The following is a 22,572-nucleotide window of genomic DNA, read 5'->3' on the forward strand; positions in this document are numbered from 1 at the left end:
CTATGAGTGACATCTTGCGTTCATTTGAGGAGACAAAAAACCTTACAGATGAGCAACGTTAGTAATAGTTGCAGATTCTCTGAAGTAAGTGTTACGCCACAAGAGGAAAGTTTATTAAACTAAGTCTGGGGTTGACACACAGAGCATGATCTCAATAATACCATCAGTCACTTGAGGTGCTGACAGCCTTGTTTGTAAGAGGGGTTTTCCTGTGAGTGCAACTAATAGTGAAACATGAAATCAAAAAATATTTTTTACAGAAAGCTCATTATCCCAGACTTAAGAAAATCACCCAGAATAACCCAAACACATCATAAAACACACAAAATGTTCCAAGGAACTTTAGAAACCATGCAATAGGAAACATTATAGCCACTAATAGAGAGGTGGCGACTTGCAAATTCATGTTTCTATGAGTGTGTTTATCTCACCAGCCTGTCGATGACATTCTTGATGGTGTTGTACCACTCTCTGATCATAGAGTCTATCTCTGACTGCAGCAGGAACTCATTGCCGGTGACTGTCCGCAGCTAAAACAAACACAGCACAATTCTCCGGAAAACTGTGGTTTAATTTTTTTATTATACCAATAATCCCAATTGGATTCCACTAAATTTCTCTGGAAAGCTAAATTTAAACAGCTTCTTTCTCCTCATTTCAGGTCAATGACGAGTCATCGAGCCACTCTCACTTTCCTCCTGTACAGTGACTGTTTTCTTCCAGGAATTGCATTTTTATCTGCTACGAGAGTCCTTACATGAACAATTCCCCTTAAAACTTGTGTCCCTTTCTGAATAAAACAACTTAAAAACTATACTTTCACTGCACTTTTACAGAAGTAAAGTGTTTCTTACCTTGAAGACATTTTTCTTGCTGGATAAGTCTTTGGCCCAGTTCAGCTGCGCTCCTCTTAAATCCACACTGCTCTCTGGACGGCTGTTTCCTGGTTTCTGAGTTTGATTAACATGCAAAGAAATCGTAAGTATATTTTTTCCCTTCTACATTACCAGAATCAAGCTACATCAGTGTCTAATAGATTATTTTTTTCTTACACAGCACCTACCCAACACCGCTACTTTTCCCGGTCTGTATTAACTTTAATATATCTAACCCTTACTCAGAACACCTGCAACAGAAGTGTATAGCTGCAGTTTTAGTACTCAGGAAATGTTACGTCTCAATGTCCTGATCAATGGAGACAATGTAACAAGTAAGAAATGTTCAGATTTGTGATATTTTTAATAAAGTATTAAAGTTGTAGTAGATGAGCATTTTAAAGCAAGTGCAGGCAAATGTGCAGAAAGGAAGCAAATACCCAAGGAACTATTGAAAAATGGATCTACGTCACCTTATATGGAGGAAGAGCTAATAATGAGCACAACTAAAGCAAAGACACTAAAAAGCAAAAGCAAAGGAACCAGAAGCATTCCTGCATCCCATTTCTCGGAAGTCAAAACTAAGATTTGGTAATGAGATCAGACCCAACCTTATCAGATTCTGTTTGGAAGTTGAGAAACCACTGGGATTTACCAGTTTTTAGGCTTAGTGAGCAAGCTAACTGCTAGATTAGCAACAAAAGAGGATAAAGTATTTATCTGCACTCACTTTCGGAGAGAAAAAACTAATTATAACTGCAGCTAGAGGTACTTCTTATGTATATGGGAGCCATATGATATTTTAAGATCAGGATAGCTAAAACCCTACAACTTTTCAAGCAGGGATTCTGACCTCTTCAGACATTCAAGCTGTTCTTCTAACTTGACACAAGAGATGCACTGATAACAATTTTGTGGCCAGTTCAGATTTCAGACAATTCTGATGTTTCTTTAAGAACTGCAGTCTAAGAAGATGACTGAAGAGTAGAGGCGAGGACGCAACACCTGTCTGAGAGAGGAGTGGATGTAAGGCAATATTATACTATTATTTAAAAACAAAGACACAATGAGTACGAAAGGAGCAGTTGAAACGTTCTTAAGGATCTTACATTAGCAATTAGCACTACTTGTGTGGTTAGCGTCACTAAAGTGGGACTCTCTGTTTGTAATTCCTAGAGAGGGTACAAACTTATCTTCACTCTGTAATTACCAAAAGGCTACCAACTTTTCCAGATCCAACATATCCAATGACAGTCAAAAGTTAAAGGCATTAAAATGACAAAATAAGCAGTTAGGTACAGTGTGTCCTTCTCAGTTGTCCTTTTGTGTTTACTGATTGGACAAAGATTTGATTTTTAGGTTTCCAGCCGGCTGGACACGGGTCAGGGTAGATCAAGCTGAAACTTGTCAGATTTCCATTACCAGTGAATTTCTTGGTGAATCGCTACTTGTAATGCATAATTAACATATTCACGGAGCAGGGGTGGGCAAATCCAGTCCTGAATGACTAGTTTCCTGCAAGTTTCCTGCAGAGTGCATCTGCTCCAACACACCTAATTTAAATAGAGAAATCATCTCCACAGCCTGTTACCAAGTTTTTCAGGTGCTTGACGGTGACCAGCCGCACACACAGTAGTAGGATATCAAACACAGAGGTGTGTTAATGAGAGATTGCAATCCAGGGTAAGACGGCAAAAAATCAATGACTGAACAGGCTCTTGAAAACGTTAAAAAAAAGAAAGGTTTGCAGTTTGCAGAACTAACACTAAACAGGCTTTGATCTAAAACCCACATAAACCCAACAAAGACATTGATTGATGAAAATAAAGAATAGCCTTAATTAAATCTCTACCACCATTTGATTGTGTTTTTGTATTTATACAGCATTAAATATAATGTATAATATGATTGCTTTTATTTAAGACCTAAAAACAAATCAACAATCCTATATACTACTGCTAAAATAATACTATATTTTGAGTACTACAGCTAATGATATCAATTACATTATTTTATTTTCATATTTATACATAGACTTAAACAAACATATAGAAAAAACATCCACAGAATTTAGTATTGGAACAATATGAAGTAAAATCTTGTCAGTTTGGAAATTGTAACTTTTTAAAATCTCTTTGGCAGTAACTGAACCATGCCTAATTAAATCAAGGCCAACAAATACGCTGTGATAATAAAGGGTTTCTGATGGCTGCAACATGGACCACTGTAGGTGGGCTGAAAGACTTCCCCATGTGTTCAAAGCAAATCCAAAAAAAACTCCATATGCAAAAGGTTTCCAGCAACTTTGTAATTGTTATTGTTTTTTGTTACTGAAAAAATATAGACAAAAAAACAAAAACAGCAGAAACATGGTTTGTCTAAACTCTCACCCAGCTAGAAGGTGTCTGAGATTTTGGATCCTTGAAGAAAACCAGACTGTTTCCAACTAACACCACCCAGGAAGGACTCCAGTTTTTCCTGCAAGCACAAAAATAAATGTTGTTATTAAGAATCCTGCATCATTCTGGAATTTATTTTTTCCTCCATTTGTCAGAGAATTCGTTGAATATCCAAATACACTATAGTGTTGTTGTGGTTTTGTGGTGCAGAAGCAATAGCGGGCAAGCACAACATAGCTTGCTATGTGATTTAGTTAAGCCCAAAATTAGCCATTTATTTTCATTCAACCACAAATTTGTTTATGACAGGAATGAGATAGGCCTCCCACAAAAGATAATAAAATGTTGTAAAAGGATAAACAATGAAAACTACTGATCTGTTTTTATTTACATTTTAATAACAAATGGGAAGTAAAAAAATATTCATATCCTCCTCAATAATCAATGGAAATCTCTTTATTGGTATTAAAGCAGTCAAACTCTTAATAGCTGAACAGCCTTTTGTATACAACAAACTTTTGTCTGGTGCCATGGTATTTTGAAGATTTGACTTTGGAAATGAGCCTCAAGTCTTTGAAGTTGGAAGTCCTCCCTGTCATCACCCTAATCTTTAGCTCCATCCACAGATTCTCTATCAGATGCAAATCAGGACTCTGGATGGGTTGCTCTATAACATAACTATTACTTTTTAGTTAGGCGAATGAGGTTGATAAAACAACAGGATCACTGTAAACCTAACTCTGCCAAGGGTTCTGAATAATTTTTGGCATAAGTTTAAATTAAAAACAGACTTAGAAACTTGAAATAATGAGTTTTTCCAAGTCTTCCCTTTGGAAAGTATTTTTAAAAATCTATTTTTCTAATCAAAAAGGGTACAAACACAACAGAATGTGACATGGGCTTCAATTCCAAAAGATCACATTTGTCTTTACTTGTCTACAAACATATACATAATGCAGCCTCACCTCAGTTTCCTGCCTCCTTCTGCAATCTTTGTCTTGTTTAAGAGGCCTGCTTTTTCCAGCTCCTAGGAAAAAATATCAAGGGGTTTAAAGGCCATGAAAACCTGCAATTCTCATCTCAATATATATCCTGAAACTAACGCTATCACCTAAAAAGGCGAAGATGGCTGGAATTAAAAGAGTCTATAAGGACATGTTTAAATGTTATGAGTGAAGATCCTCAGAGGGTTTTTTTTTTCTCTCTGTAATATACTGAATCCTGAGTGAAGCCATTTAACTTGGTTGTTGCATCATTCCAAATATAACAGTAGGGGAGCTGCTGTGAAATCTCCCACTGTGGTATGGCCCCGTTTAGGACGCGAGAGAGTAAATACTGTCTGTGAAGCTATACTGTAAGTACTCAGTGCAGTATGGGAAGACCTGTTAGTGAGAGAAAGCAACTGTAAACAGATACCCCAAAATATAATGGTGCTTTATATAGACCAACTAAAATATCTGCTGTAGTAGTGGATCCTTTTAAAGTGGTCAGTAGAAGAGCTACCTGGCAAGGCAGTTATTACTGATCTTTACAAAGTCTGCAAATACATTGAAAAAGATTCGATTTAGAAGGTTTAATTTTATTATCATAATAGGCAATTCATTAGACTGAAACTGGTAAACTCATTTACCACATTCCATCAGTCTTTTATTAGAAGAAAATGTAGCAGTTTTGGAAAACTGTTGCACCAAAGAAGAGAAAACATTTCCCATGGATTCATCTCCAAAAGCAGCATTTAACATTTTCTCACCGGCGTGCATCCGTCACTGTCTGGAGAGCTCTGTGGAGAAGGAGATTCAATGATGATGTTGGTCACATTGCAGGAGGAATCTCTGCACAGCTGGACCAGATGCAAAAAGAAAAGAGAGCATAATCTGCACTGTTTACTTATCTGTGTTTGTGTACAGAAAGAACTGTGTTTTGTGCGATAATTGCTTGTTAATTTTCCTCTCTGCTTTGTGTAAACATTGCATACGCAGATAATGAGCATGTGAACATGTTTGTGTTTGTGTGGAGGAGAATACCGTTTCATTCTCAGGCAGGATCGCAGACTGCAAGTGGCTGAGCTGCTGCTTGGAATCCTGGTGGGATCCATAGTTATGGCACTGTCCTTCTGTCTTTGTGAACGCAGATGTGCTCAAGGTGTCGGAGGAGACAGCTCGCTTGATGCTCTTTACCATCATATGTTTGATGTTATGCAAATATGGAACAAAAAATAAAAAAGGACAAAAAAACAGGTGATTCAATGCATGTTAACTGAAAAGATGATACACTTATGTGGCGGCCAAGAAGTATTTGCGCCCTTCAGAGACTTTTTTTTCACTTAAATGTTTCATATCAAAGAAATATTAATATCAAAGAAACCTGAGTAAATACAAAATGCATTTTTCAAATCATGATTTTTATTTTTATGGTAAAAGGTTTTATAAATGCTATCAAGTGTTTGTAATAACTGGCAATAAGTCTTTTGTATCACTGTGGAGGTTTGGGCCACTCTTCTTTGCAGGGCTGGTTTAATTCAGCCACACTGGAGGGCTTTCAAGAATGTTTAAGGTCATGCCACAGTATCTTATTAGGATTAAGTCCAGACTTTTTGCTAGGCGATAGCAAATCCTTTATTCTGATATTTTTAGCCATTCAGAGGTGGACTTGCTGGTGTGCTTTTGATCACTGTGGCATTTCAGAGCTGTTGCTGTTCCCTATGAGTTTAAATTAACAGCACATTTGGCTTCTGTAACATTAGCCTTGTTGATCTTCATTGATGGTGCGGCCATCTCTTTGTGTGTTTATTTTCTGTCAGCATGTTGCAATATGTTAAACTGGTCAAGTTAGGTGTGCATAGAGTCTGCTAGCTGTTTCGTCTGTTGTGTGCTTACAATGAAGTTGAAATACACACACGCACACGTGTGCTTATATATGCTTTTTTAAGATCTGATACCTACATTTGAATGTTTATACTCACCTGTAGACCTCTACAGGAGTGTACTTTGTATACAGAGATAGAGAATACACTTTTATTACTAAAACTACCTAAAACTAGACTAAAACCTTTTTTGAGTTTTCATTGACTAAAACTGGACCAACCCTAAAACATATAAAAATGACTAAATGTGACTACTATACTAAAGATCCTTTTAGTATAGTATAAATGTGAAAGAGGACTTTTTGTTTCTTTTGGTCATCAGTGGTTTTGCATTAGAACTTTTCCATGGATGCCCAGTCTCTTTTTTATTCATGAATCATGAACACTTCCCCTTAATTGCACTGCAGTGCTTTATATGTTCTTCTAGGTTCTGTTGTGACCTCCTGGATGAATCCTCAACAAACATTTGGAGTGATTTTGGGAGGTGGTAGTGTTACATGTTTCCTCCATTTGTGGTACACTGGAGTCCCAAAACTAAAAAATAACCCATTGCCCCTTTCCAGACTGTTAGATATCATTAGATTAGGTTAGATTAGATTACATTACATTAGATTACATTACATTAAATTTGTTCCCATGTGTTTTAAATTTTTTTTAACTGGGGCATGATGTGTTGCTTTTTGGGATGCTTTAGCCTGCTTCATGCTGTCAAACATGTTCTATTTAAGTGATTTCTTGATTCTACAGGTCTGGCTTTAATCATGTCTGGATGTTTCTAGTGACAGTGATCTCAGCTTTCAATAAAAATGGCTTAATTACATAATTCTTAAAGGGGGGCTGTTACTTTCACAGACCTGTTTGCCTAATAAGTGAAGTACTATTTTGAAAATTGCCTTTTGCATTGAGTGAAGCATTTTTTTTAGATTAAATTAAAATCACTACCAGCCAGTGTTCACAACCCCTCCTTACAATCCCAACCAGCATTTCCAGTCTCCGATCTGTGTCTACAGACAACACCGTAAATGTAAGTTCCTCACACTGTTTCAAGCAGGATTTGTAAAAACGCTGCTCTAAACAACAGTTAGCGTTCATGAACACTCTTTTGATCCTACCAGGATTTCTGACCTCTACAGAAAATGCCACAAATGAAGTTGCACACAATATTTCAAGGTTTTTTTGTTTTTTCTAACACTAGCTGGGGATATTTAAAGAACAGATACTGTTTATAAAACCAGTTACAAATAACATTTCTAAATGCAGGTGAAATAGAGCAGTCATTAAAGCCACTGCAGAGCACTGACTTCTATTAACTAGTCAGCTGATGACACTAAAACCAACAGCAGAGACAAAAAGCTGAGTCCACGTGTAAGACAGGAGATTTACACGTAGGGATCATGGCATTGTTGTCAGTCTCCACGAGCCTGCCTCTACCCAAGCTGGCACAGCTTGTATGGTGTAAGAGTCTGTGCTTTGGCAATGAAAACAGAAAGAAGTGGGGCTGACCAAAAACTGACCCAGACTCAGCACCATTTGGTGAAAATAAACCTTTATCATAAAAGGCATGAACAATTTACCTGTGTTCAACTGTTTTCTTTTTTCATTAAAATGCTTAAAGACTATTTTTACTGAGAAATGCCCCAGTTAAAAATGAGCTACAGTACAAATAAGGTAAACGTTATCAGTTCAAAGCAGATTGCTGCTTCTCAAACTAGTTTTAGGAAGCTTTTTAGTTCCCTCAGTGTCAGATCAGCTCTAAAACATTTTACATACTTAAAATAATTTCTCAGCGGGAAACAACAACAAAGCAGAACAGCAACATTTTAAGTCTGGGTGATGGCGACAAACATATTCACAAACTGTACATCTGCAAATTTAGAAGCGAACATATAAAATGCTTTTATTTCAAATGCAGAATAATAATACCTATGGCCCAATGCCAGAACATTCAAGTGTCTAAGAGGCTTCTACTTTTTGCTCATCTAAAGCCTTATTAGAGTTCCCTGTCTCTGTAACCCAGTTAGAACAATCAGCCTAAACATCCCTACTCATGTTTGTATCTCTTCATACAGGGAGGATTAAATCTTAGAGCCAAATCTGCTGCTTTGCAAAGAGCAGGCCTTTAAAAAGGGCTTTAAAGCAAGAGCACCCACACCCCACTGTGACGCAACATGTTGCAGTAGGAACTGCTTGGGTAACAGCCTTTCTTTTTACACCCAGAGTTGCTGTTTTACCACCTTAATATGCAGAAATGCTGATCGTCGAGAATCAAATCAGCATAGCTGGCTTTACATTAATGTGTTCTACAGTAAAACAGCCGAGACGTAGGTTTTGCAAATCTAAAAGACTTCTTTGAGGCTCTGAGGCTCCTCAAGCATTAACAAAATTGCTGGGATTACCGACAGAGCCATGCTTGCAAAAAAAAAAAAAACAATGCAAAGGCTTCTCAGCTAAGGTAACCACTATACTAACACATTTGTGAAGCAGGTTGACACAGAATGCAAGTTTACCACAAGAAGTATTGTGCACGAACAAATGAATGTGTTCATGAGTGGACTTTTTTGAGAACTTTGAACTGAAAGATATTTGCTTTTTAAGTGAGGTACAAGTAGAGAGTCATTTAAGGGTGCTGTTTGGAATAAATGAAAGATTTACACTTTTATAGGGCAAAACATTGGATATTTTATAGAGAAAAAAACTGTAGCATTTTCCCTTGTAGCGCGCACTGTGTCTGCTGAGTGTGCGCACTGGCAGCAGAGACACAGTTCAGATTTGTGAGGACTTGTATTAATAATTTAGGTCTATGTGTCCTTCCTCACTTAAAATTTGACTATGCCACATTCATAACTGAAGGTTTTAACTGAAGGTTTTAGCTCCAACCCATAAAACAGGTTACATTGAGGAGTTTTTTGCTGCCCAATGTTTCTTTCTTTTTCTTTATGGATAGGAGATGGAGCAAAGATACGCAGTGAGGCTGCAGCTTTGAACTATTTTCCCCGACCACCCTGCAGGTAAGTACCTGACAGAACAACAGATATGTATACCTGACTGAAGATTCTGTCAGATAAAGTGTTTAAACAGAATTGAGATTTTATTAAATTAGGAACATTGTGGTGGGTTAACTCCCTCATGCACTACACCAGTGGCGATTGCTCTAAGACTGCAAGGGAAGCTCAGCTTCCCCTAAAATGTCAAAAAATAAGTGATCAAATATATACTGTTGTGTGTACAGGTCATCGACTAAATCTGCGCTAAAACGTGCTCAACTTTTGTTCAGAATCAGCTTCTCATCACCGGTAACGACGCGGCTTTCCTCTCACTCATTCTCGCAGCTTCACAGCGCTTTAAACAGTGAGTTCAATAGCAAAGCAAAAATGCTGGGCTTTGTCCCGCCCACCAGATGCTCAGCGATCCTGGGGGTCTATGGGGCAGTGGGCTGGCCTCGGCTGGCCCGGACGCTCATCTTCTGCATGACGATTGGATGATCTGTCTGAGGCTGAATCCCTTTTTGATTGACAGCGAAATGAGCGAATCAGCGATCTTGAAATTGAGCTTCCCCTCTTTGAAAGACCAGCATCCGCCACTGCACTAAACATATATAGACAAGGCCAATCTCTTTTCACTTTATAGCAGTAGAATTAGCAAAGAAATGTGATTTTGTCGAAGACAACTTCAACTTTTTACAATTACTGGGAGTCCCATCTGTGTTGACCTGAGGGTAATAAGAGGGTTAAAAGTGACCACAGTAATATACATAGTCCAAATGGACATGTTTTAGTCAAACTTTTTCTTTCTGTTAATGAAACTATTAAAATCGGTTAATGGGAGCAGCTGTTTGGGAAATTCAGCCATTATAAAATAAAGTTTATCTAAACAAAGACAACATAGGAGAATATAATGAATGCCAGGCAATGGAATAATCCATGTAGTAATTTCTGAATGAAGTCATGACCTATATATATTATTTTGAAACCTTATTTCAGACAAAGTATAATAAATGGATTAGAACTAGTTCAAGTTTAGGTGGTGAACTGTAAACATGAATCAATTCATTTTAACCAAACTGAACTGAGTTTAGAACCAGCTCTTGTTAAGCAAGAACTAACACAACACTCACCATGAGGCAGGATTTTAAACAGAGCAGGGACAAAGTCAAGGTGGGAAACAAAGTCAGTGAAATTATTTTGATGTCCCGCTTTGTTAAGCAAATGCATTCAGTTGTTCAGGCAGAATATGTAAAACAGGCAAAGGGAGCTTTTGTCTTTGACCTTTTTTCCAAGGTTATAGCCAAGGTGAAAACCTTTAAATGTCCTCTGGTGAAAAAGTGAAGCAGAAATATCTTACCTGTTTCATCTGCCAGCTATTGTCAGTATTTCTCTGGTGACTGCCGAAGATATAATCAGGAGATAGCTGAAAAGAAAGGAAAGTCAGCTGGATAAAGACTGAAAACAAAGATTAACAGGTTCTATGTTCATTTTACTCAAAATTAAGAGTTTCAATTCATTTCCTCTAGAATTGACAGTAAAAGGATCAAGAAACATCCGTTTTTGTGAAATTGACAGTTGTGAAGGTTTGTGCACCTTTTTTTTGATTTTATACTTTTGTGAAAAACAGGATGCTGACAAATTTCTTTAGCTCAGATCAGATATGAGGCTAAACTCACACCAGCACTGAAACTACCTCTCTGCCCTGCAACAGCCAGTCATGACTTATGTAACCCAGCCCAAAGAGCTCACACACAGACACCAATTTGCCCGTACTCATCTGGAGTTAATGAGTGGGAGTTAATGCAAAACCTCTCTTCTGACTCAAATACATTGCTCTCTGCCTTCTCTGTTCAGCTCAAAAAAGTGTCAAAAACATTTTCTCCAATCATGAATCCCCAATGAGAGAATGATATTTCCAGTACAGTCAAATAAAGCAGATTGAGTTCAACTCAGTATGCACAACACATCATGTGCTGCCAGAAATTTTAAAACCCAGTACATACAAATCTGAACTAGCAATAACACAGAGAAGGAAACTCACAGCAAAGGTGCCCATTATGATTGTTCCGCCGTGGGTACAGCTCAAGCCAACTCGAGTTCCCCGTGACTTGTTATCTATCAACTATACCTCCTCGGCCTCCTGTGGTTTCATCTCATAACAACCCTTTTGTCCGAGTGCTGAATGTAAAAACCCATTAACCTCTTCTCTGCGTACCAGCATAAGTCTAAGTCTACTTCCCCATTCGAGAGGGAAGCTGCCTTTATCAGCCCACACAGTCAGTCTTGTGTACAGCAGCACATCAGGAAGGTGTGTGCTTAACTGAATCATCACACCAAGTTAGCGTTGCCACATTAACCACTGTGCAACTATTTCTATCTGCATGAACTATAACGCACAATTCAGATGCTTCACCTTGGAGAAATATATATATATATATATATATATATATATATATATATATATATATATATATATATACATACACACACACACACACACACAGGGGTTGGACAATGAAACTAAAACACCTGTCATTTTAGTGTGGGAGGTTTCATGGCTAAATTGGACCAGCCCGGTAGCCAGTCTTCATTGATTGCACATTGCACCAGTAAGAGCAGAGTTTGAAGGTTCAATTAGCAGGGTAAGAGCACAGTTTTGCTCAAAATATTGAAATGCACACAACATTATGGTGACATAACAGAGTTCAAAAGAGGACAAATTGTTGGTACACGTCTTGCTGGCGCATCTGTGACCAAGACAGCAAGTCTTTGTGATGTATCAAGAGCCACGGTATCCAGGGTAATGTCAGCATACCACCAAGGACGAACCACATCCAACAGGATTAACTGTGGACGCAAGAGGAAGCTGTCTGAAAGGGATGTTCGGGTGCTAACCCGGATTGTATCCAAAAAACATAAAACCACGGCTGCCCAAATTAAAGCAGAATTAAATGTGCACCTCAACTCTCCTGTTTCCACCAGAACTGTCCAGCAGGAGCTCCACAGGGTCAATATACACGGCCGGGCTGCTATAGCCAAACCTTTGGTCAATCATGCCAATGCCAAACGTCGGTTTCAATGGTGCAAGGAGCGCAAATCTTGGGCTGTGGACAATGTGAAACATGTATTGTTCTCTGATAAGTCCACTTTTACTGTTTTCCCCACATCCTGGAGAGTTACGGTGTGGAGAAGCCCCAAAGAAGCGTACCACCCAGACTGTTGCATGCCCAGAGTGAAGCATGGGGGTGGATCGGTGATGGTTTGGGCTGCCATATCATGACATTCCCTTGGCCCAATACTTGTGCTAGATGGGCGCGTCACTGCCAAGGACTACCGAACCATTCTTGAGGACCATGTGCATCCAATGGTTCAAACATTGTATCCTAAAGGCGGTGCCGTGTATCAGGATGACAATGCACCAATACACACAGCAAGACTGGTGAAAGATTGGTTTGATGAACATGAAAGTGAAGTTGAACATCTCCCATGGCCTGCACAGTCACCATATCTAAATATTATTGAGCCACTTTGGGGTGTTTTGGAGGAGCGAGTCAGGAAACGTTTTCCTCCACCAGTATCACGTAGTGACCTGGCCACTATCCTGCAAGAACAATGGCTTTAAATCCCTCTGACCACTGTGCAGGACTTGTATATGTCATTCCCAAGACAAATTGACGCTGTATTGGCTGCAAAAGGAGGCCCTACACCATACTAATAAATTATTGTGGTCTAAAACCAGGTGTTTCAGTTTCATTGTCCAACCCCTGTATATATACAGTACAGACCAAATGTTTGGACACACCTTCTCATTCAAAGAGTTTTCTTTATTTGCATGACTATGAATATTGTAGCTTCACACTGAAGTCATCAAAACTATGAATTAACACATGTGGAATTATATACTGAACAAAAAAGTGTGAAACAACTGAAAATATGTCTTATATTCTAGGTTCTTCAAAGTAGCCACCTTTTGCTTTGATTACTGCTCCACACATTCTTGGCATTCTGTTGATGAGCTTCAAGAGGTAGTCACCTGAAATGGTTTTCATTTCACAGGTGTGCACTGTCAGGTTTAATAAGTGGGATTTCAAGCCTTATAAATGGGGTTGGGACCATCAGTTGTGTTGTGCAGGATGTGGATACAGTACACAGCTGATAGTCCTACTAAATAGACTGTTAGAATTTGTATTATGGCAAGAAAAAATAAGCTAAGTAAAGAAAAACGAGTGGCCATCATTACTTTAAGAAATGAAGGTCAGTCAGTCCGAACAATTGGGAAAACTTTGAAAATGTCCCTAAGTCCAGTCGCAAAAACCATCAAGCGCTACAAAGAAACTGGCTCACATGAGGACTGCCCCAGGAAAGGAAGACCAAGAATCACCTCTGCTGCGGACGATAAGTTCATCCGAGTCACCAGCCTCAGAAATCGCAGGTTAACAGCCGGTCATATTAGAGAACAGGTCAATGCCACACAGAGTTCTAGCAGCAGACACATCTCTAGAACAACTGTTAGGAGACACAAGGAATGGACATTAGACCAGTGGAAATCTGTGCTTTGGTCTGATGAGTCCAAGTTTGAGATCTTTGGTTCCAACCACCGTGTCTTTGTGCGGCGCAGAAGAGGTGAACGGATGGACTCTACATGCCTGGTTCCCACCGTGAAGCATGGAGGAGGAGGTGTGATGGTGTGGGGGTGCTTTGCTGGTGACACTGTTGGGGATTTATTCAAAATTGAAGGCATACTGAACCAGCATGGCTACCACAGCATCTTGCAGCGGCATGCTATTCCATCCGGTTTGCGTTTAGTTGGACCGTCATTTATGACCTCAAACACACCTCCAGGCTGTGTAAGGGCTATTTGACCAAGAAGGAGAGTGATGGGGTGCTGCGCCAGATAACCTGGCCTCCACAGTCACGGGACCTGAACCCAATCGAGATGGTTTGGGGTGAGCTGGACCGCAGAGTGAAGGCAAAAGGGCCAACAATGCTAAGCATCTCTGGGAACTCCTTCAAGACTGTTGGAAAACCATTTCAGGTGACTACCTCTTGAAGCTCATCAACAGAATGCCAAGAGTGTGCGTAGCAGTAATCAAAGCAAAAGGTGGCTACTTTGAAGAACCTAGAATATAAGACATATTTTCAGTTGTTTCACACTTTTTTGTTCAGTATATAATTCCATATGTGTTCATTCATAGTTTTGATGCCTTCAGTGTGAAGCTACAATATTCATAGTCATGAAAATAAAGAAAACTCTTTGAATGAAAAGGTGTGTCCGAACTTTTGGTCTGTACTGTATGTATGTATGTATATATATATATATATATATATATATATATATATATATTTTTTTTTTTTTTTTTTTTTTTTTTTATTGTACCAAAGAGATTATTTCCGATGCAATATTGGAAATAATGAAAATGCTGTACTTTCTGAAAGAACTATTTTCCAGTTCAATGTTTCTAACACCAAAAGCTTAAACCAAGTTAATATAGATCTTGGTATTCAAAATCTATGGGTGTGTTTGAGACTTTAATCCCAAAAAATAATCATGTAATAATAATAAATATTATAAAATATTGATAAATACAGTTATATTACCATAAGTAACTGTGAAAATAAACATTTTCACATTATTTCATTGTTTAGATTATAAATAAAAAGAAAACTATAGAATAAAATAGAATAAACACATGCACAGAATACACATTTTTACCATTCTGTTTCTTATAAAATCACAGCTTTCACAGCTAGTATTAGCCTGTTAATCAGGCTATTTGCTTATATAGCTAACTAGTGTGTAACATACATGCCACTTGCAACTTAAGTTTTACAATAGTTTTACTATAACAATATTGATAAGTGATGCTCCTTAAGGTTCCACACCCTGTCTGTTTGTGCGTTGAGTGACCAGAAATATTTCCAATTTTGTTGCTCCAGACCAGCAGCCTGCAGCAACATGTGGGGAAGGGGCAGTTCTGTTTTACTCTATAGCTGGAGACAACTTCCCTTCACTTTCTCTGGGATCCCATTAAAAGGGCTTTAAAACACAGTAAAAGTATAATAAAAGAATTTTACAGTTTTTAAACTAATATTTCTAAATCCTCAGTATACCTTGATACTAGTAACGTCCACAAACAATATCTGATTCCATCAGCTCTACTCAACATGCATCGAACCAAACTGATGCAGGTGTGCGACCACATTCGAGGGTATGTGGAAACTAGCAAACAAGCAGGCAGAGCAGTTAAAGTGCAGCAGAGCGATGGATAAATGTCATAAAGAGCTTCTGAACAATGCTTTTCAGCCAAAGTAACAGATAACACTGCTGTCACAACAACTTCCATTACTAAAGTAATGCTGTTAAAGAAGATCTTTAATGTTATTTAAATGAGCAGAATTGCATTAAGGTGATACTTGTAGCTTTTCTGAGTGAAAATCTAAAGACTGCATGCCTCAAATGGTTTTTTGGGTTTTTTAAGTGAATGAATAAAAGCTTTACATTTTTGGATCGTTATTTTTATGCAGAAATTATTCTCATTTAACCTACGTTCTTTATAGGTGGTTTGATGTTTGCCACCAGAACTTTCAGGTGCTTCTGGTACATGTCTTCTTTGCTTTACTAAAATGTTCATTTCAAAACACTGGATGCAGCAATAAACCTAAGCATAATTGAGCCATCCTTATGAAGACTAGTTAAAGAGGTTTTCTTTCAATAAAATTCTGAAACCTTTTTCTTTAGAACGTATCTTTGCTAATTTTGTCTCATATCATAATTCAACAGGACTTCTTTCCAACATGCCTCACCCTCATCTACAGTATATAATAATTGGTTAACCTTGCTGGGACACAAAACAAAGATTTCTTTAGATGGTTTTACCCATGTATATGTATGATGGAGTTGCATCAAAGTTAAAATGTATGTCAAAATTCTAGAGCTTGCTCAGACTTGGGCATTATAATAACCCCATCACAGGGATTTTTTGCAGAACCAAAAAAAACATGCACATTTATTCCTAAAAGGAACTTAAGGCACAGTTTCACTTCAAGAACATTTTCCAGGAACCAGAGTAGTTTTCTGGGGGCATTCTTATCCATGCTCCCCACCAATGTTCTACTGAATCTACCAGGTTAAGAACAGATCACCTGGGTAGAATTTTCACCCCAGAAATCAACTGGTTAGGGAGGTAGTACTTCTGGTTTTACCATGAACCTTTGAGGTGGAGTTTTATGAAGGGAAGGTGCTAAGTTTTTTAAATTGGAACAATATTTGAAAGTTTTGCATTACTTTACATAAGTTAAAGAACTGTGATTAAAGTTTAAATGGCCTAAAATAACAGCCTTTAATTTTCATGAGGAAAAGTTGTTCTATTTCATCCCTACTGACTGCCAGAGGGTGGTGCTGAAGGGACTGAATGTTCCCTTCGCGTGTGCGCAGTTCGAATACTTATACCAACAGAGTCAATCCTGTGACACACCGGATGACCACTCTGAAGCTATATATACTGACGTCATCCGAGGCCCTGTTCCTACAGAATCTTCTCGCGGAAAGCAAGGATTCTGAGTGACACAGAACCTCTGGCGGTCATCCGGGATTCATAGAACCGTAGTTACATACGTAACTTTCGTTTTCTTCTCCGAGCACACTCAAAAAGCTGTAGGCTACCATACAGGAGAAGTGACTCTCGCAAACGTGATTGAGAGGGTAGAACAATTGAAACATGGCTTTAGAGGTATTAATTAATCTAACATACATGTTTTTGGAATGTGTGAGGAAGTCTGAGCACATAAAACCCCTCAAATAAACAAGGAAACATACAAACGTCGCACAAAAATACCCTGGGTGAGTTAAGAATCTACAACCATACCAGGTTATTTTGTGAGTTAGCAACCAAGTTGATCCCTTATCTTGAATGAAGATTTAAGATTTAACGAATCTTTCTAAAACCATAACAAAGTTGTTTCATTTTTTAAAAGCTGTATGACACCCAAACCCCTAACATGGGTTATATATTTCTAAAACATATTTCAAGGCTCTAAATCTTTTGAGTACCTAAACTTTTTAATTTGCACCTTTGCATTAATCTTTCAGTTTGTACAAATCAAATAAAGCAGGCTGATCTCAACTGTAGCTGTCAGAGAAGTTTTATGCTCTTTCAAGATCAATTCATCCTCTCCTCAGTTCAGCCCAAGATCACATATAAGTCAAGCTGTAAGCCATCACAGATGAGCTCATCAAGAAGTCAGAATAAAAAAAAATTACGAAGATATTTCCAAAGATAGAAATCTACACTAGAGAACACTCCATGCTGGCACGTTATATGGGCCACTGGTTTGAACACCTGGTTCACAAACCGATGAGGTATGTGGTATGTAGCACAGAATAAATAGCGACACATATAGGTCAGCACAACCCAAGCTGACTTGATGGGGGAACCACTGCTTTGATCATGTGTGCACTTTTCTTGATGAACAACATTAAATTTGAAACACTGATGCAATGCTGAGGCAAGTCAATGTTCAGACTCAAAATGCTTATCTCTGGCAATCTGGATCATTCGGCTTGTGTTGATTTACGTCACAAATGTCATCACCGATTTGGCAAATGGATCAATTTCAGTCACAGACTGCTTTCTTCAAACATTTAAAACAGATTTATCACTTCAAAAGTACACAAGCTTGGCTGTGAGATAAAACTCATTGTTATCAAAAAGTTTTGGTTTAAAACACTAGGAAGTTTGGGGTAAACGGTTTGAATTTGTTTGCAGGATATAGGTTCAAAATGCTCATCTAGTCTTCCTATTTGTGGCTCTAATGGCTTTTGCTCATTTGCACCAGCACTATAACAATTAGGTTGTTATTGTGCATGATGATCCCCCAACAAAAACATGATTAAAGTGTGAGAGTGTCAAAGGGCAGTGAACGGCAGGGCATCTAGACATATCTACTCACTCATTTTTGATCTGCCCACATAAAGCAGTTCTGTCTGCTTCAGAGCTGATGTTGAAACACAAACACAAAAGATTCACATGAAAGAGGTGGGCAGGGTGTGTGTGCGTGTGTTTTTTAGCATTTATTACATTGTAAGGCCCATTTTTTTCAACATATACTACGTTTTGAGGACCCACGCATTATGGGGCCCAATGCTGTTTTTGGGTTAGGAGTTAGGTTTAGGACTAAGGTGCGAATTGAGTTTAGCTTAGGTTTAGGGCTTGATATGTGCTTGTAATTATTGGGTTTAGGGTTAGGCCATAGAAATAAATAGAAAATTAATGGAAGTCAAAGCTAAGTCCTTGTAAAGAAAAAAAAACATTGTGTGTGTGTGTGTGTGTGTGTGTATTTTGTATTTTCATCGCAAAGTGAGACATCTTGACTAAGTGAGGACATTTTCCAGGTCCTCACTTTTCCAAATTCTGTTCCTGGGACAGGGGTTAGGCTTTAGGACTAGGGTATGAATTGAGTTATAGTTATGGTGAGGGTGAGGTATGAACTGGATATTGTTTAGGGTCAGGGTTAGGAACTAGAAATCAAGGAAAATGAATGGAAGTCAATGGAAGTAGTTTAAACGTCCTTATAAAGATAGTAAAATATGGATGTGTGTGTGTGTCTGTCTGTCTGTCTCCATGCAGTTTGTGCCATCTCTGTTTACACATGTCAGAGCACAACTGGTCACACTTAGAAATGTTATGAAAGAGTATTATCACTAATGTTCGCTCTCAGTGAAGAGCAGTAAGAGCGCAAATAAAAAGCCAAAAGATTCTTCCGAAGAATGTACTCATACAAATACTCATAGATTAAATCAGCAGTACACAGTTCCAATAAAAATCCCATACATTTTAAGCAAATTTTATAGGAAATACTTTTTTATAGCACTACTACCAAACAACCTACTGACATGTAAATAGTGCTTAAAGGTTGTTATGGAGGAGTTACTGACAACAAGATGCTACTCTTTGTTGCAGTTCACTAAAGGTTCTGGAGATATTTTGACCCCGTATTTTTCCTCCTTACTGTGCCTGATAAAAATAAACTACAAAGTAATCCTCGCTCAAGCTTGTTTGTCACAAGCTGGGTTCTTTTGAGCTGTGTAATTATTTCTCTGACTGTAAATACAGGGAACGTTTAGTTGATTAGCTATTTTCTTGCAGCCATTTCTGGATTTATGTATATCAACACACCTGTGGCAAACTTGAATAGCATTTTCTCTTGTCTTTTTTATTTTGAAGTAACTGGCATCTGTGTCACATTGCATTTCTACTGTTTTAAACAGGATGAGCTCATGGATAACAAATTAAACATGTATAAACACTCAAAAAAATCAAAGTATAAATAAAAAAAAAGCTTAATCTTATAATTTTTTAAGTAATTTCATCAGAGTTTCAATAAATGAGGGTGATTTTATATTGAATATAAAACACATAACTGAACCAGTTAAGCCAGCATATGCTCCTTTAAAAGACAGTAGAGTATTTACCTTGTGCATCGTTCCATTGCCAGTCTTGGAGAGCGGTAGTGACAGATGGCTGGTGTCCCGGGGTAACATCTGAGCCTGTACTGGACTGCCCTGCATGAAACAAACACACAAATCTTAAAACAAGAAATAATCTGCTTTAAATTTATATTTAAAAAATACCTCTTCAGTTTTAAAAATAAATTGTGTATTTGGATGCAAATTATCGTATTCGCTGATATTTAAAATAATTGTAATTTTACCTAATTGACTTCTGAATGCAACAAATCTATTATAACCAAAAGATAATCTAAGAAAAAAAGATAACTTCCATTAATGTCCTTAAATGTACCTATAACAAAAACCAAAACAGAGGAGACATTTGCGTTATTTAGAGGATGGCTCTATCGGTTTTCTTCCTTCTGGTCAATAACTGACAAAAAAGCTCTGCCTGCATTACTGTTTAAATAAACCACTAACAATGAGGAAGGAAGCAGCTGTCACAAAAGGATCCATGTTTTTAGAGAAATAAAGTGAACGATAATGACATCAACTAAATTCACTGTATTTGTTCACACTGGCGTCTGCATGTCCAAGACTACGGATGTAAAAGAAAGAAGTCATACTATACATTATATTACCTTACAAAATGAAGACAAAGAACAAACCAAACGGGTAAGAGATAAAGTTGTGGAGAAGTTTAAAGCGGTATTAAATGAACATCTGAAGATCCCACTGACATCATCCATCATCTTAAAACGGAAAGAGTATGGCACCACTGCTCATCCACCTAAACTGAAAGGCCAGACAAGGAAACAATTGACCAGAGAATGAGCCAAGAGCCCCATGGTAACTCTAGAGGAGCTGCAGAGGTCCACAAGTTAGGTGGGGGAAACTATTTATACTATCACATTTGGCCTATTTGGACTCCCAAATTTGGCCAAAAAGAGTGTTGAATTGTTTCTCTGTGCCATTTGCCACAAGTCATGTAGAGGACACAGCAAACACGGTAAAGAAGGTCCTCAGATCTGATGAGACCAAAATTGCACCTTTAAACCTACATGCAAAATGCAGTCTGTGACCTTGAACACACACGCCACTGTTAACAGCGACATGCTGTAGAAATGCTTTTTTTCAAGCACAGAAGGTGAGCTGGTCAGAGTTGATGGGAAGATTGATGTAACTAAAAACACGGAAATCCTTGCAGAAAACCTGTTAGAGGATGCAATGAAGTTGAGCGGACTACTGGGATGGAGGTTCACCTTCCAGCAGGACAATGGATTCATGCTTCATATTTCAGTTTGTGCCAGTGAAAATAAACTAAAACTTAACTGACATTAAAAAGAAACTGAGTTTGTGACCTTATGCAAATACCACATCTAATGCTCAAAGTCATCTGGGAGTCTTCCCTCAAGAACTAGACTGTTGCAATAAAAATCATTGAATCTTCAAAACCCGTGCCTTAATCAAGCGAGAAAATACTAGACTTAAGTGACTGAAACTGTACCCATTTGCCTTGATACAGAGCCTAGCCTTTTAATCCAAACCCTGACCTCGTCTACACTCTTTTTTTGAAAGAAGGTACTTTCATCTGGCTCAGAACCTGCCAAGACCAATTCAGCAACAGAAAGAAAGAAAAGGGTTCAGAGGGAGCAGAAAATAATACCTGCTGTGTTGGACTCTTATCGGTCCACTGAGAGCGAGCCCGTCGAGGGGGTTTCCATGACCTCTCCTTGGTAATGCTATTGACATAATAGCATCTACCCGTGGCAGCATCAGAATACTGTTCCCATAGGTCCATGATCTGCAGAGGCTGCTGGCCCAGAGCCGGGATGGGTGGCTCCTGCTGGGACAGATGCTTCTCTGGCTGCATTTCAGCATAAATAGGGGAGTCCTGCCAGGATAGCTGGGACATATAGGCCTCAGAAGGAACCTTGAATGCAAAACAAAAAATATATATTAATTCATAACATGTTAAATTACAATAGTGTATATTCCAAGATTACAATGTTTTTTGTGGACAGAAACACATGCTCACCCAAAGCAAGAGATACAATAGAACAAGATCCATAAATCCAAAAACTGATGAACTGACATGCTGGTCAATCCTTCATATGTAACCAAATCTTTAGGTTGTAAATAGTCCATGTGTGGTATAGAAAGCATGTCTAACCTTACAGTGCCTTGCTAAAGAAATTCATACCCGTTGAACCTTTTCATAGTTAGCATTTTAAGGGCAAATTAAGTGAAGCACCAGCACAAAATACAACATAACTATAAAATCTAAGGAAAGAGGGACATGTTTTTCTTTTTTTTTACAAAAAGAGGTCTGGACTTTAAATGAGCTATTCTAACACATGAATGTACTTTGATCCTAGCCCTTCCATTGTAGCCCTGGCTGCATGTTTAGGGTCGTTGCCCTACTCACCGGTGAACCTCTGCCTCAGTCTAGTCTTTTGCAGCATCTAACAGTTTCTTTTTTTTTCAGGACTACCCTCCCAACATTGCTGACCAATTTCTTTCAATAAAGGCTCTCTTCTTGTCACTCTTCCTTAAAGGCACAATTTGAGCTGTGCTTCTCTGCAGCTCGTCCAGAGTTACAATACGCCTCTTGGCTGCTTTTCTCAATAATGCTCTCCTTGCTCATTTTAGGTGGACAGCTGTGTTTTGTTACATTTGCAGTTGTACCATACACTTTCCATTTCCAAAAGATGGATTGAACAGTGAGATGTCCAAAGCTAAGGATATTGTTATATATAACCTAACCCTTCATTAGAATTCTTCACAATTATGCTGTTTATTTACTTACATCATCTAAAAAACCTCGGAGGCCTTCACAGAACAGCTGAATTTATACTGACAAAGAATTACACATAGGTGAACTCTTTAAATAATTAGGGGATTTCTGAAGGCAATTGGTCCCAATGTATTTATTTAGGGTTATCAGAGTAAAGGGGGCTAAATATAAATGAATGCCACAATTTTCAGATTTTTATTTGTAAAA

At 38.2% G+C, this 22,572-nt stretch overlaps 1 protein-coding gene across 3 annotated transcripts in view; it reads right to left on the bottom strand.

Moving 5' to 3' along the window:
- Window positions 1-22,572, bottom strand: part of arhgap9 (Rho GTPase activating protein 9) — a 78,798-nt gene that overhangs the window by 21,824 nt on the left and 34,402 nt on the right. For all 3 annotated transcript variants that reach the window (XM_047347496.1, XM_047347493.1, XM_047347495.1), the window contains exons 5-13: window positions 21,235-21,501; window positions 19,593-19,682; window positions 10,479-10,544; window positions 5,299-5,445; window positions 5,025-5,114; window positions 4,240-4,301; window positions 3,266-3,353; window positions 855-950; window positions 432-530 (exon numbers count right to left, since the gene is read on the bottom strand). In XM_047347496.1, the coding sequence (XP_047203452.1) occupies window positions 432-530; window positions 855-950; window positions 3,266-3,353; window positions 4,240-4,301; window positions 5,025-5,114; window positions 5,299-5,445; window positions 10,479-10,544; window positions 19,593-19,682; window positions 21,235-21,501 (1,005 nt within the window). The remainder of the gene's footprint in view (window positions 1-431; window positions 531-854; window positions 951-3,265; window positions 3,354-4,239; window positions 4,302-5,024; window positions 5,115-5,298; window positions 5,446-10,478; window positions 10,545-19,592; window positions 19,683-21,234; window positions 21,502-22,572) is intronic.

The sequence above is a fragment of the Girardinichthys multiradiatus genome, chromosome 20 (assembly GCF_021462225.1).
Source record: "Girardinichthys multiradiatus isolate DD_20200921_A chromosome 20, DD_fGirMul_XY1, whole genome shotgun sequence".
Taxonomy (NCBI): Eukaryota; Metazoa; Chordata; class Actinopteri; order Cyprinodontiformes; family Goodeidae; genus Girardinichthys; species Girardinichthys multiradiatus.